The sequence below is a fragment of the Chlamydotis macqueenii genome, chromosome 1 (genome assembly GCF_036417535.1).
Source record: "Chlamydotis macqueenii isolate bChlMac1 chromosome 1, bChlMac1.mat, whole genome shotgun sequence".
Taxonomy (NCBI): Eukaryota; Metazoa; Chordata; class Aves; order Otidiformes; family Otididae; genus Chlamydotis; species Chlamydotis macqueenii.
Window position 1 is genome coordinate 13,583,969 of NC_141556.1, and position 13,512 is coordinate 13,597,480.

Consider the following 13,512-nt stretch of genomic DNA (forward strand, 5'->3'; position numbering starts at 1 on the left):
TGTACTTAATAAATGAGATTATTGTATGTGGCTTTTCATTCAATGTTGTTTGAAATGGAGGATTACTTTGGACAACCCATTTTGAGTAACTGACAGCTGAAAGCAAATGGTTTTCGTGCTGAGACCGTATCTAGTTGTTGAAGAACGCTGTAGGTAATCACACTGAAGTTCCCTTTTGTACCTCTTGTTTGTGGTGATTTACAAAACTGGAGTGCAAGCTCTTTGGGGCACAGACTGTGCCTTCTTTGGAACTGCTAGCATGCTTCAAATAATAATGCTGATATCCCTATTTGTACGATTCGGACATCTCTGGCAAAAAATAATTGGCATAGCTTCAAAATGGAATATTCCATGCAATTTTCCATTTAATAAAACTGTTATTGGCTACTGCCAGTCTGAACTCTGAGTGAAATCACTCTTGCTTTCTCAAACTTCCTCAGCAGAAGAAAAGTAGCCCTATTCCTTATACTTGGCACAGACAAAATGTCTCCAGATAAAACCCCTAAGTACTTCTAGATTAGTAGAGATCAAACGGTTCTAGCATTAGAATTATCTTTGTATGTCCAGAATTCAGTGATTATTTAAACAACACTGAGCTGTTATGTTTTCTTTTAGCACTTTAGAGTTACTTCCTTTAATACTGAGCAAATTTAACTGAAAAATGCAGGCAGTAAGATGACATAAGCCCTGGATTGCCATCACCTAACTTTATCTGCCTAAAAGTTAAGCAGCTCAACTATATTTATAGAGAGAAATAGGTCTCTCCAGAGAATGATGGCTTCTATCCATGTTTTTTCATTCGCTGTGTAACAGTCCAAATGAGAGATGTTTGGATGGCTGAAGTTGAGTGAGGCAAGTCACTCCTAAGCTGGTACAACTAGACAAAATGCTGTGGTAGTGTCGGATTTGAATTGTGACATTTGCATGCTGTGTTGAGATATTTGTACAGCATTATGACTTAGCTTCTGCAGGAACAAAAATGAGGAATTTGAAGTTAAAGTTTCCTACGGAGAACTTCATGTCTCCGTAGCAGACATACAGTTTCAGTGGTATGATGTTTATTTATCAAATGTCAGAGTTTTAAGTGTTGTTTCCCTAATTCTGCTGAGTGTGGTAACTCACGGTTACAGTGTATGAGTAGAACTTAATTTTTAAATGCTTCCTTGTTCTTACTTTGTTGTGATTGAGATTTTTTTTCCCTTTTATTTCTGAAAAGATAGGAGTCCATCCAAATATACCTTCATGTGAGTCTTTCCACCTTGTGGCATTTAGCTACAGCTCTTACTGTTTGTAAATGATTTTGAAATGGATAATGTAGAAGACTTGGTTCTGCCTTCAGATAAAACACTTACCGTGTAGGTGCAATACAATAACAAGCTTTCTGTGCATCAATGCACTCCAGCTCTAATTTACAGAGAGCACTGGTAAGGGGTGGAAAGGAATTTGTCTTATATTGTCAGTCCCTGGCAGCTTTAATGGGATTGCCATGATGGTATCAATGTTGCATTGCTTGGACACTTGCTGATCAGAGACTGTCATGTTTCTATCTGTATTAATGAAGCACAATTTGATGTTCTCTGTTTATAGTTCAATTTGCTGACGGTAAAGGACCAGTATCCTAGAGTTGAAAGATGCATGTCTTACTAGTGGACCCCCATAGCCACTGTTTTTGTGGTCAGCTTGCATTTATACCCACTGACGCTTCAGTCTGAATGGGCTCACTTGCATGTTGCACAGTTTACAGAACAGTGTATAGACTTGCCTCCAGCATACAAGAAAGAAATTTGCAGTGTTGGAAGGGAGCTGTTGCTAATAAAACAGCATTGTGGGTTGCTGGAGCTTTTCCAGTCTTCCTCTTGAGTCCTGATGCTGCTACTTTAAAAATTATGCATGCTCTGAAAGATGCGAAGTGCTCTGGCAAAATGTCCTGTCTGTTGTCTAAATGGCTCAAATATCTAAGCAGAACTGTGTCAAACAATACTCAATCAGCTAAGAATAAGCAGAAAAAAAAAATTGCATCTCATAAGAAAGTATTTACCTTCTCTGGAAGTGTGAAGTGCCTCAGCTGTATTATAGCTGTATTATAGCTATCGTACAGCTCTGTGGTCTGAAGTACGAGACATTTAACCAAGAAAAGCTGTGCTTTTTTTATGCTTGTGCTTTTTCCGTACTGTGCCTTTTCCTGTATACCTTGTATACATAAACATTTATTTTTTTTTACAGAAGAGTATCTGTATTAGTATTACCTTTTCTCTCTCTCTCTCTTTTTTTTTTTTTCCCCCCCTTTTAATTGCTAAACTTTCAATAAATGTAAAAGGTGAACAGTCATAGTTGTGGCCCAGCTTTCCCAGGTGTGTTGGGATAATGTGTTTTGGAAGCTGCTTCTAACATGAATGCCAAAGCAGCTTGCCAAAGCATCGGAGTAAGTGGATTGAAGTTTTTGTAAGAGATGAAGGGAGAGCTACCATCCAGTGGAGTCAAAACAGTCTATCAGTCTGATTTACAGTTAGGCTGGGAGAGGGGAGCATTCCTGCACAGAGTACCTTGGCTGAAAAAAGCTTGTGCCAAGGACTGACTTTTCTCCTAGAACAGGAATTAAGGGCACTTCAGGCTGGAAAGGGGAGAAGTGACTACTGTTTCTAGTATAAGAAGGCGCTGGTAGCGTATCACGCTGCTGCCAATGTGAAATTACTTAGAAAGCAAACAAACAATGTTTTACTATGTTGTTCTGTGCATGTTTGACTGCCCCTGAACAGAAAATATCTAGAAATTGAGGCAGTGGGGAGAAAGACTCGATCAGTTTTCTGGCTGCGAGCATGATTTCTATGGGGAAGGGCTTAAAATGTACTTCTTGTAGAGAAGAACTGGCCTTGTCAGGACCCAGGTTTCCATTGTGCCATATTGCCCCCTCTGTTCTCTCTTATTTTGTGTTTTGCTAGGTAAATGATGATTAGAGATATGTAATACATATTTCTGTAATCTTTACTTTTTTTGAGAGATTAGTTCCTGATTTGAAGCAGTCTTGCTTTAGTTTTGTGCAGTGTCAAGATGTCCAGATATTCAGATGGACAAGTCAATTTTCTTTTCCTTTTTTTTTTGGTCTTTTTAGGAGGCTTATGTGTGTGTTGTAGTCTAACCTCTGATATTCCTGATGAAGTAACATACTCCATACATTTTTTACATAAAGGTAAGATTAACCTGTTAAGTTACGCTTTATTTTGGAGAATGTCACTTTGCTGGAAGAGTCACAGAATGCCTTGCAAAACAGATAACTACCAAAGTCTACAGACAATAGGCTACTGGGGCTGGTGTTTAAAGAGAGCAGCTGCCTTTCGCTGCAAAGTTGACTTGCCTGCTGTAGACTTCTTGTCTGATACTGGACAAGTAGCTTCAAACCAGCGGCCTCGTGAGTGGCTATTAATTTGGTCTCTTATTTCTAGCCAGACTTTCCGGTGTGCTGAGCACAGACACCAGTGAAATCTGTGGAAGCTTGCAGGTGTGTTGTACTTATGCCATAAGGCATTTGTATGGGAAATAGAGCCAACGGCTCCTAGCTTGAATGCCTGTTTAGAGTTCCAGTTCAACATGGAATTCTCACAGCAGGAGGTGCACCACTCACTGACTGTAAGAACAGTTGCTATCTAAGTTGTGCTCTTGCTCTTAATTTAAAGACCTTTTTTCTTGAAAAGAATAAAGAACATTGTTTTATTCTAATCAGATTAAAACTTGTCATTAGCAAGATCTTTCTCATTTGATACATGCAGGAGACAGGCAAATTATTTATCCATTGAGAAGCTGCATGGTAGGGGGTAACTGTGTTCAAGTGGACAACATACCTCTGTTTTAAGTGTTTGCTTTTTTTCTGTCAGGAAACTTTTCATGTGTCAGAGCTGCATTAATATGTTGCTTTGCTGCCCGACTATTGTGGGATTGAATGAACTGCAGTTTTGGGTTCTTGAAGGCATTAAAAAGTTGGGAAAGTCCATTCTGCGTGTGGTAGTGCTCTGCATAGTACTGCTATGAAGGGCTCATTTCCCCGGGTGAATTTTACATGTAGCTGAAGGGTAGTGGCATTGCTTGGAGTCAGCCATGGCCCTTGTACATCCCTATCTGTACCAGGAAGAAACTGAGGATAAACATGGTGACATTGACCAGCTGCATTTTAATGATCTTCATGGAATGGAGTTGTTTGGTGCAGAGCAGTTTGTGGATTCGTGTAAGATGCATCAGTCGAATGAGAGAATTTTAAGACTGGTGCTGAGGTGACCCACAGAAACAGTGCTGTATCAGATCCATAAGCTACATTTTGGAGACATCTAAGGAGTTCAGTCTGTGCTGTAGCATCTGTAAACTTGGAAGGAAGCTTCCCTGCCCCTGTTAAAGCAGTCACTTGATGTACCATAAACACAAAAGTAACGATGTTGCAGGTGTATTCTGCGGTGCTGATACTAGTTTGCATGTATTTGCCTTGGCAAGTAACAGAGTGGGAATCATGAGTATACTGACTTCAGTCAGTATCTTGTGTGAAAAACTATTCTGTTTAGATACCCTTTAATCTGTAGTGTTGCTGTTGGTTTTGGAGGTCTCATTTTTCTTTTTTTTTGCAGCACAGATGAGACGTATCTGTCTGTTAGAATCAGGAATCAGTCTTGGATGAGTGACTGAAGCATGACTCATGATCTGCTTTTTTCCTTGGTGGTCCTGTAAACTTTGGATCTATCATCTTGAATTTTCATGCAGTATTAAGTAGCATCCTGATCATGATGCCATTCAGCCTTTAGGGTATTGCAGCATGGACATTTGGAGGCCAGTCATTGTCTCCTTACTTCTTTTAAACTTCAGCTTTTCTCAGAAACTGAGGAAGTCTGATGGCTCTGTGTCATTCTTCCTGAATGCCAGAAGTAGTATGGCGCAAGTCTAGAGTAAAATTACAGCTGTATTGGTGCAAAGCCCATGCAAACACAGCAGGTCCGAAATTAGCCTGTGTTTAAACGGAGCTGCACTAAATTACAGCAATAGGGCATGCAGATAAACAAACTGGAAATTCTTTAAAGCAGTTGGAAGATCATCAAAATGTGAAGTGCAGCTATATAAAGGGTTGCTGTTTGGGTTTGGTTTGGGGGGAGGTATTTTTACACAAGCTTGCTCTGGAATGGAGTGCTTGTTTAAACACAAACCTAAGCTGCACAGTGCGTGGCTGGTTTCTGCATACTAAAGAACTGCATTGTGTGGGTGCAGGTCTACTAAGTGTGCAGCAATGCTCTTCAGGATGAAGTAAATCTGTCTGGGCAGACAAGCCTGTAAAACAGTCTAAAATATCCCTGTTTGGATGTATTTGCACCACTGAAGTGTCTAGCTATAAAGTCATACTTAGCTGGTAACAGATGGTGTTTATTGTTTGGGTTTTTTAAAGTATTATTATTTCTCTCCAGGTTACAACAAAACTTTTACAGTTTCTCTAGAAAGAACAGAATCTCATCAATTGAAGGAAGTGGCTTTTATGAATCTTGGTAGGTTACTTGTGTTACTTCCTTGTGTGACTGCCATTCTCTGTCTCCAGTAAGGAGACAAATGACTAAATCTTCTCTAGAAGGAAAGGATTTTTTTTTTCTTGACTCCCAAGTATTTGTGTTATTTTGCTGCTATTTTTTTATGCTTAACTTTTATATTTGGCATTTGATACTGCAATACCTCACTATTAGTAAGCAACTTCCTCTGAAATTGCCTCAGAATCTGCTCTGGAGATCATCTGCTGAGTTCTTGAGTGTCTCAAGCCTCTTGAATCATCCCCTGGAAACCCAAATGTATGCTAGTGTTTCCTGTGTTAATAAAACAGCAGGTTTTAATTAACTCCTTTTATATTTCCTAGATATAATCAATTCCATCAGAGAGAAGCGAGCCAAGAGGAGAATTGTGTGAAACAGTCTCTTAAAGCAAATAAGTGAACAAGTGCTAAATTGACCACTGTTATTTCTTTAAATAGACTATTATGTGGCTGCTTATTTGCCTGGCCAGTTCCTGCACCTCCTGAATATTCAGCATCCGGACCTGCTGTGCTATAGTTTATTTCTGACAGGTATAGTAAGACTCCTGCTTGAAGTAATTTTATTATTGTACTGGAAACATGTTCAAATCTCTTTACATGAAAGTTGTATTTCTCAACGTTTGCTTTATTGCACAGTGTTCTGAAGAAGGAGAGAGATTGAAAAAAATAAGAATGGCATTTTTGCCACTTTCCATTTTCAAAAGAGAATCTGAAGTGACATTTCATACTTCATCTATTGCATACTTCTAGCTTGTTGTGAAATGGAAGAAGACCTTTCACTGAATTTGAAATTCTTTGCATTGGTTTCATAGTTTCCCTTCCCCCAATTTTGCACAGGCTTCTTGATCCTCCACTGTTCTCAAATTTCACATGGAGATGTAAATTTGATTTTACATTTCCTTCCTCCAATTGAGTTGCTCTAAATGTGTGTGTTCAGAGGGTGTGGGGAGAGGAAATCTGTGTTTCCTTCACCTGATCAGGCTGATGCAATTTGATTTAGAGTCTCATCTGAGAGGCATGTTATTTCATTTCCAACAAACATGTCTTTATGGGAAGTGGGTTATTTTTGGAAGTGAGGGGCCTTTGTTTGAAAACAGAAATCTGTTGTTCTGATTGGGTGAAGGAAAAGTAAGTAGTGGCAACTGATGCAGGGGCAGCGTCACAGGAAGCTAGTACCTGTTGATGTACATAGTGAAATACTGTTCTGCTTGAAATGAGTGGAAAGCGTCACTGTTGTATGGTGGATCTGATTTCTCTGGTGCAAAAGGTCTGGAATCCTACTGTGTAATACTGTGGTGGTAAACCTTACTACTAGCATAAATAATGTGGTTTTTGTCTAATTCTTCGATCAGTAATCACAGAGCAGAACCTTTCTGTTCTGGCCATTGGGATTGATGGTAAGAGGTCCACCAATACAAGTTTGTATCATGATTCTGCATGTGAGTGGTTCTGGACTGTATCGTTATGCTTAGGTGCTACTTCTAGTATTGTATCTCTATTACTAGCCTTGTGCTCCTCTCTGTTCCACCCTTTGTACGCTGATTTGTCCTGGCAGCATTGTGAGCCTCAAATCTGTACACCTCTGGTTCAGCAGTAGGGAAGGAGAGAACAGAGTATGGACTGTGCTCCTCATTTACTTCCTTACCCAGCTGGCACCACTCCTCCTCCTTTTCAGCGTAATACCAGGGCAGCTAGTACAAGAGGCAGACTGTTTCTTACTGCTGGGGACCTGGGAGTCTAAAGAGAAGTGCTGGTAGCAGCCAAATTTTATGGTCTTAGTCCTTTTTCTTCTCAAACCAATGTTCTTCAGGTGAGAATGCAAGAATTGACATGTTGCAAAACTGCTCCGTCCGCTGCCCACTCACGTCAACAGTCTTGGATTGCCACGTAGGAAGTATGTATGCTGTGAGCATCAGTGACAGCGCCTTACTGCAGTTCCTACAGAACAGCAAACGAGACAGCGAGAGATTGGCAGCTCTACATTGTGCTCTGTTGTACTTTCAACACACAGAAGACTTGGAAAAGCAGGTGCGGAAAAAAACCTCCTCTAAGTTTTTTTCAGTGACTGATGTCTTATACAAAGCAGGGTCAGGGCATAAATGGTATCAGCCAAAAAAAACCTCTTGATTTATATGTGTGGTTTGGCAGTGCCAAGAGGCTCATCAGCTAGGCTGCCCAAACTGCTTTGTTCGTCAAGGCTGTCCTGAAAACGTCTATCTCGGTATCACTACTTCATGCAAAGTGTTACTACTGAAAACAAAGTGTCACATCTCTCTGTTTAAGTATGTGTTGTAAGAGACTGTAGAAAAACTCCTCTGTTCTCATTCTGACAGGTTATTTTGTGGATTTTTGAGAACCTATCAACGTGTCATTCTTTTGACCCCGTTCAAGAATTTATCATTGGTAGGTATTTCTTTTCTTGCATACTGAATTTTCCTGCATACTCAAATTGTGACTTAAGGAGAAGCCACAATGTCACAAACTCTCTCATTTCCAGACTTTTTGGATTTATGTGAACTGCATTTTGTGATGTTAGAGACAATGTCAGTAGTTTAGAAGATACATGGATCTCTCAAAAATCAGATCGGCAGTAAAACATTTCAAATGCATTCTTCTGTCTAGTGGGACAAATGGATTTATCATTATTTTAGGTCACTGGAGAGCAAATGCTCCATCTGGCTTCTGTCTTGGATATCTGGGATGTAAATAATTGAGTTTGGAGCAGTGGAACAAATCTCCTTTAGCCTAGACAAACCATTTTTTCATAAGGATTTGGCATATCATGATATTCTCTTCTAATAGCCGATTCCTCAGCCTAGCTTGTGTGTGTCCTGTGCCCTGAGCCTTTGTACAAAGGACCCCTGCAGTGCTGAGCTGTAGCCAAGCAGCTGACCCAGCCCTGCAGCCATCTGGACTTCTCTTCCTCCTTTTGTGCACAGAATGGGACCAGTTCCACCATGGAGGAAGCTGTTTCAGAGACAGCAGCAATATTTTTCCCTAAAAAAAACGTTAGATAAGGAACTGACTGTGAAGCCTACTCTTGTTAACCGATAGTTTATACTGTCTTACCCTTATGAATCTTTTTACGTTGCATTCAGCCTCCCTGTACTGCAGAATGTGTCCAGAAACGCACAGGCTGGGTAAACTTTTGCCCTACACGTCACTGCTTGACTGGATTGGGGTAAGATAACAGCTGGTGCTTTAATTAATAGCTAGATGCAGTCTGTTTTTTCTCCTTTCATAGAACCTTTGACTACAATTGTATGCCTTACCTTTTCATAGATGTGCTCTAAATCTGTACCTGTGCTTTATGCCCATTTTATTTTGTCAAGTCTTAGCCTTAGTGGTGTTTTCCATGAGTCTTATTTTTTTGGCAACAAATAAAAGCATTTATAAAACAAGAACAGCTACTATAATAGAATGGATGATTAAATCTCTGTTTTCATAATGAGGTATTAATTTCTTGGTTATCATATGAGGTTTATAATGAATACAGAATATATTTAACTAGCAAAATCATGCAGTTATTTCTAAGACAAACAGTATCAGCAGAGTTAAGATTTATGAGTATGTTTGCAGAAATAAAATAACTTCAGGCAAGACCCTACAGTTAGAACAAATAGCTTATTTTAATTTCTCTGATCTGATGCTGTTCTAATATGTTGTCTTCTTTCAAATGAGATGCATGAGAGAAACATCTTCTGTGTTTCTTTTTGGCAAAACTGAATGTACAGTTTTGGCTAGCTAGCTAGTTTCACAAAGGAAACAGGTAGTGGAGATTGACTTAATACCCAAACTGGCTCACGTTTTATGCTAAATTATTTATATTCTTATAATTTGTCTGTGTTTATAGGTTATCCCTGGAGTAACATGTGCAACAGACATAATTTCTCTACCTATGTTAGAGGTAAGTTCCAGTATAAAACCACTTTCATATTTGCAGGTTAGGAGCTTCTTTTTTTGTTGTTGGTTATGGCTGTGCTATATACTCATGAAGCAGTGAACAGAAAATTGCCCTATTTGAAATGGCTTGTGCATTTACTAAAATATCAGTTATTCAGGCTGATGTTTGCTAGCTCAAAGATATATTTTTTTCCCTTTCTGAAGAGACTTCTTCCATTCAGCAGGGAATGTCCTCCAAGAATTAATTCTTGTTAGATTTGACTGATACATCTCCATTTTGTGATTACATTAGCTGGAGGTAAACTTAACAGATGTGTAGGATTTCTACATGTCTACATCTCCACTTCGAGGGATATTTCATTGTGCTGCCATTGGTACCAGTGGTTCATGACCCTCTCAGTTTGTTTTGTCCATAGCATCCTGTAATTGCACTGATGTCAGGGCTTTGGCCAGCTAAATCTAGACAAATTCCTGCACAGCCTGGAAAAGGCGGTGAGCTGGATGGGGTGAACACAAGCTGTTTGGGTAGGAAATTGTACTTTCCATCGAAAACAACATGAATTATTTTTCCCATCTTCCATTTCACTCCCTCAACTCCTATTACAGAAATACTTGAAATTTTCCGAAGTGTCCCCCTACAAAATCTGAAAGAAGCTTTTAAGAAGCAGCTTGTTTTGGAGGGCTAGTGTGAAGAGTCAGAGCTTGAACCCAAGAATACCAGCAACACATGAGAGTAGACTCTAGGTACATTACAGAATTGTTTCATGTAGCACTTTAAAGAGGTGAGAATCTGTTTCCTCCCCAGTGTTTATAATTAGCTCGTAAAGCTTTAGCGTTCACGGAATCTTGTAAAATCAGTGAAATTACCCACTGTTCACTCAGTCTGCAACAGTGCATCACACTGTAGCTGTGCTGCAACAGATTCACATGACTTCTCTCAGAGAATCAGGCTTTGCCTGCTTTGCTTGGGAAGGCTGCCCTGAGAGCTGGGACACCTGGGAAAATCAAATCTTGAGAAAATTTGTTGCTAGATAATCCTTCTAATTCACTGAGGTCAAAGTTAGCAGGCCTTTAATTTGTCTGAGATTGAACCTCAAGCCCCTGGGGGCAAATGCCTTTAGCAGCTATACTTCCTGATTGTGGAACTCATTTCCTATTTCTGTCTGAAACCTAAACAGATTGAAAAGGTCAGAGTTGAACGAAAGACAAATATTTCCTGCTACTTTTGACTGCAAATTGCTCTGACTCTTAAGTGAGGACAAAGATGGTAAAACACAGGGTGAGGTTTAGTGCTTCGGCTGCTTTGTACCACTCCATTGACACAAACCCACCGTGGCTCGAGTTCAAGTGGTCAGTTGTTGGGGCTTCAGCTGGTGTGTTGTTGGCATCAAAAAGGACAAACCTTGTCCTATGAGTAGTATTTCTTTTGCAAAGATTTTATAGCATTTCACAGAAGCAATGGTGAATTGTTGCTTTGAAATGCTTTTTTGAGTTCTCAAGCTCATTATTTGTTGAGAGCCTTTGGGAGGGCTAGGTCCACATTCACAAAAAACTTGTACTAATTGGGTAACAGTTGTATTTTTATCACTAAATTCCAATTTGGCAACACATACTGAGAGAGTCTGTGAGAAACGGAGAACAGTCAGAGTCCAATTGTCAAAAAGCTTTACATAAGGATTATAATTAACAAGTCTGGTTGGTGTTTTGTTTTTTTTTTCCTTTTTAAACACAGAAACCAAACTGGAAGGGGTGAAAATAGGCTTGATCAGAAGGAGAGAAGGAAGGGATAGGAGAAAGAAGGGAAGAAGATAGGAGGAGGTCCAGGAGAAGAGTGAAGATACGTAGTGCAAGCAGTTGTCAGGGAGATCACCATGGGAAAAGGCAGCCTCTCCCTTGTGCTGTGCTGAGCCACTGGGGTGAAAGAGTGCTGCAGGAGTAGCTGCCTGTGCAGCTCTGTAGTTACACGGCTCTCTGAATGCCTGCACTGCTGGGGAGACATAGCCCTACAGTTGCCCCAGAGAGGACACGTGCCTCTTAAAGGTCTTTGTCACCCTGCATTCTTTCAGAGGGATGTAGCAGAGATCGCTCTTTGTCTTCAGTTAAAAAAAAACCACTACTTATAAAAGGCTTCATGGGAGCTTTTAATGGATTGCAAACTGGTAAGGCCTTGCTTTGACTTCTGGTAATGCCATGTCTTTTAGGTGCTCGTGCTTAGGTTTTAATTCCTGACTCTCTAGAAGTGTCTGCAAAATAAACGCCACCTAAGATGAAGAAGCCTTCTCTTTCTAGTCCTTGCCCTGATGATCCTCAAGAAATAACAGATTTAATGAAATAATTCTTTATTTTAAACTTTTGACTTCTTAATGAGATTTAATACAGTGCAGATTTTCAGTTGTGTCTGCTTTTAATTCTGAAGTCTACCACTTCCCGTTACAGACTAAATGTATGAAAGAAACTTGCTGTCTTGCTTCCCCCCCGCCACACATCAAACAAAATCTAGTGTGGCCTGAATACGGTTTTCCACTGGTAGCGCTGTCGCAGTTGCGTTAATTGGTCACTAGATGATACCCTTACACTATATTCTTGATATTTCTCTGATTTCCTATTGGTAACATTTGGGCAACATACTGCAGTAGGAGTTTATAGATCTTGTTAGTTAGCTCCAGCAGGGTGAACATATGGTGCCGTATGCACTCCTAGTTTCCAGCTGCTAAATATAACTGACATAAAGCAAAAAGGAGATTTATTTTTCTCTGCTGCAGCTACAACAATAAAGCGACAATCGGCACTGGCAGCAAGAGGGAAGTGGCTGGCAGGATTGAGTCTCTGCAATTTATTTTCCTTGGCAAATTGTAGTTTATAGTAGGAAGTGGTTTTAAAGGCTTCTGATGTTTTCTTCTAAAGTTATTGTCATTGTAGAAAAGTAGGGGAGAGAGCAAAATCCAACATGTTAATGCAAGATGGAGGAACACTGTGAACTCAAACTTCTCTTCCTTCAAATGTAACTACTGTAGTGTCTGTATAGGAACGTAAATGTATACAAAGAGGGGCAAGTACTGTCTCTTGCTTTTTAAAAATGCCAAAAAGAATTGCCTTAATCTCATCTCTTCCTCAGCATTGATCCCATCACTCCCCCTTCGTAAACAGTGGCTTCAAATCTTTACACCCAGTCCAAGAACTAGCTCAGGAAGCCAGGGTGTTTTTGTTTGGGTCTTTTTCCCCTGTCTGTTCACAGCTGAGTTTAGATTAACTCAGAGTCAAAGGCTTTAGAATCCCTATGGAAATGTTTGGATTTTGTTTCTTTTCTGGGAGGCACTGTTACTTGAGGTTGGCAAATGGATGTTTGCAGAGTAACATTGATGCAGCTTGAAAATAGCGGCAGCCTGCAGCTGCCAGGATCATGGTGGTGTTCCTCTATTTGGAACTACTAGAAAACCAGGATGGGATTTATTTGACCAAATGTAAACATTTACATCTAGGTCAGTTGCCTGAGGCTCCTTTTACAGTCAGCGGAAGTCTAGACAATACGACCAGTGTAGTCTGTGGTGCAGTTATTCCCACCCCATCCCAAACATCTGAAATAGGTCAGATGAATTATGACCTAGAAGTACTCATTTCTTTCCAGTGACTTAAAAGTATCCTAAGGTGGCAAAGTATCTGCATTACAGGGACCAAAATCTTGACCTCAAGTTTAAGTAAGTGCTACCCCTGCTGTCAAATCAAGGAAATGAAAGTGCTGGGAAAGAATAGTGTAACTGCTTCTGTTTCACTTTTTTCATTTGGATTGTTACAAAGCAGCATTAATTACGGTTGCTTCCAGTCACTTAGTGGGAGGATCATTAGATATTTCTTTAAGAGTGCAGCCTGTATTCATACTTTCCCTGCAATACTTTGCAGTTCCAAAACTCCAAAGGCTTCTGGGAGAAACTCGACTCAAACTTGGAGAGTGTGAAGTATGCAGAGCCACACTTGCATTACCACAATAATGTGCTCAGGAGGGAATGGCATAACCTTTCAGAACAGGTAAATATGCATACACTGAAACAGTCTCCAGAGCTGCCTCT

General features: G+C 40.1%; 1 protein-coding gene across 2 annotated transcripts in view; it reads left to right on the forward strand.

Annotated features, from left to right (window-relative positions):
• Window positions 1-13,512, forward strand: part of GSAP (gamma-secretase activating protein) — a 48,480-nt gene that overhangs the window by 19,811 nt on the left and 15,157 nt on the right. For both annotated transcript variants that reach the window (XM_086745937.1, XM_086745944.1), the window contains 8 exons: window positions 3,110-3,187; window positions 5,433-5,510; window positions 5,984-6,076; window positions 7,356-7,573; window positions 7,879-7,948; window positions 8,644-8,726; window positions 9,399-9,452; window positions 13,346-13,471. In XM_086745937.1, the coding sequence (XP_086602063.1) occupies window positions 3,110-3,187; window positions 5,433-5,510; window positions 5,984-6,076; window positions 7,356-7,573; window positions 7,879-7,948; window positions 8,644-8,726; window positions 9,399-9,452; window positions 13,346-13,471 (800 nt within the window). The remainder of the gene's footprint in view (window positions 1-3,109; window positions 3,188-5,432; window positions 5,511-5,983; window positions 6,077-7,355; window positions 7,574-7,878; window positions 7,949-8,643; window positions 8,727-9,398; window positions 9,453-13,345; window positions 13,472-13,512) is intronic.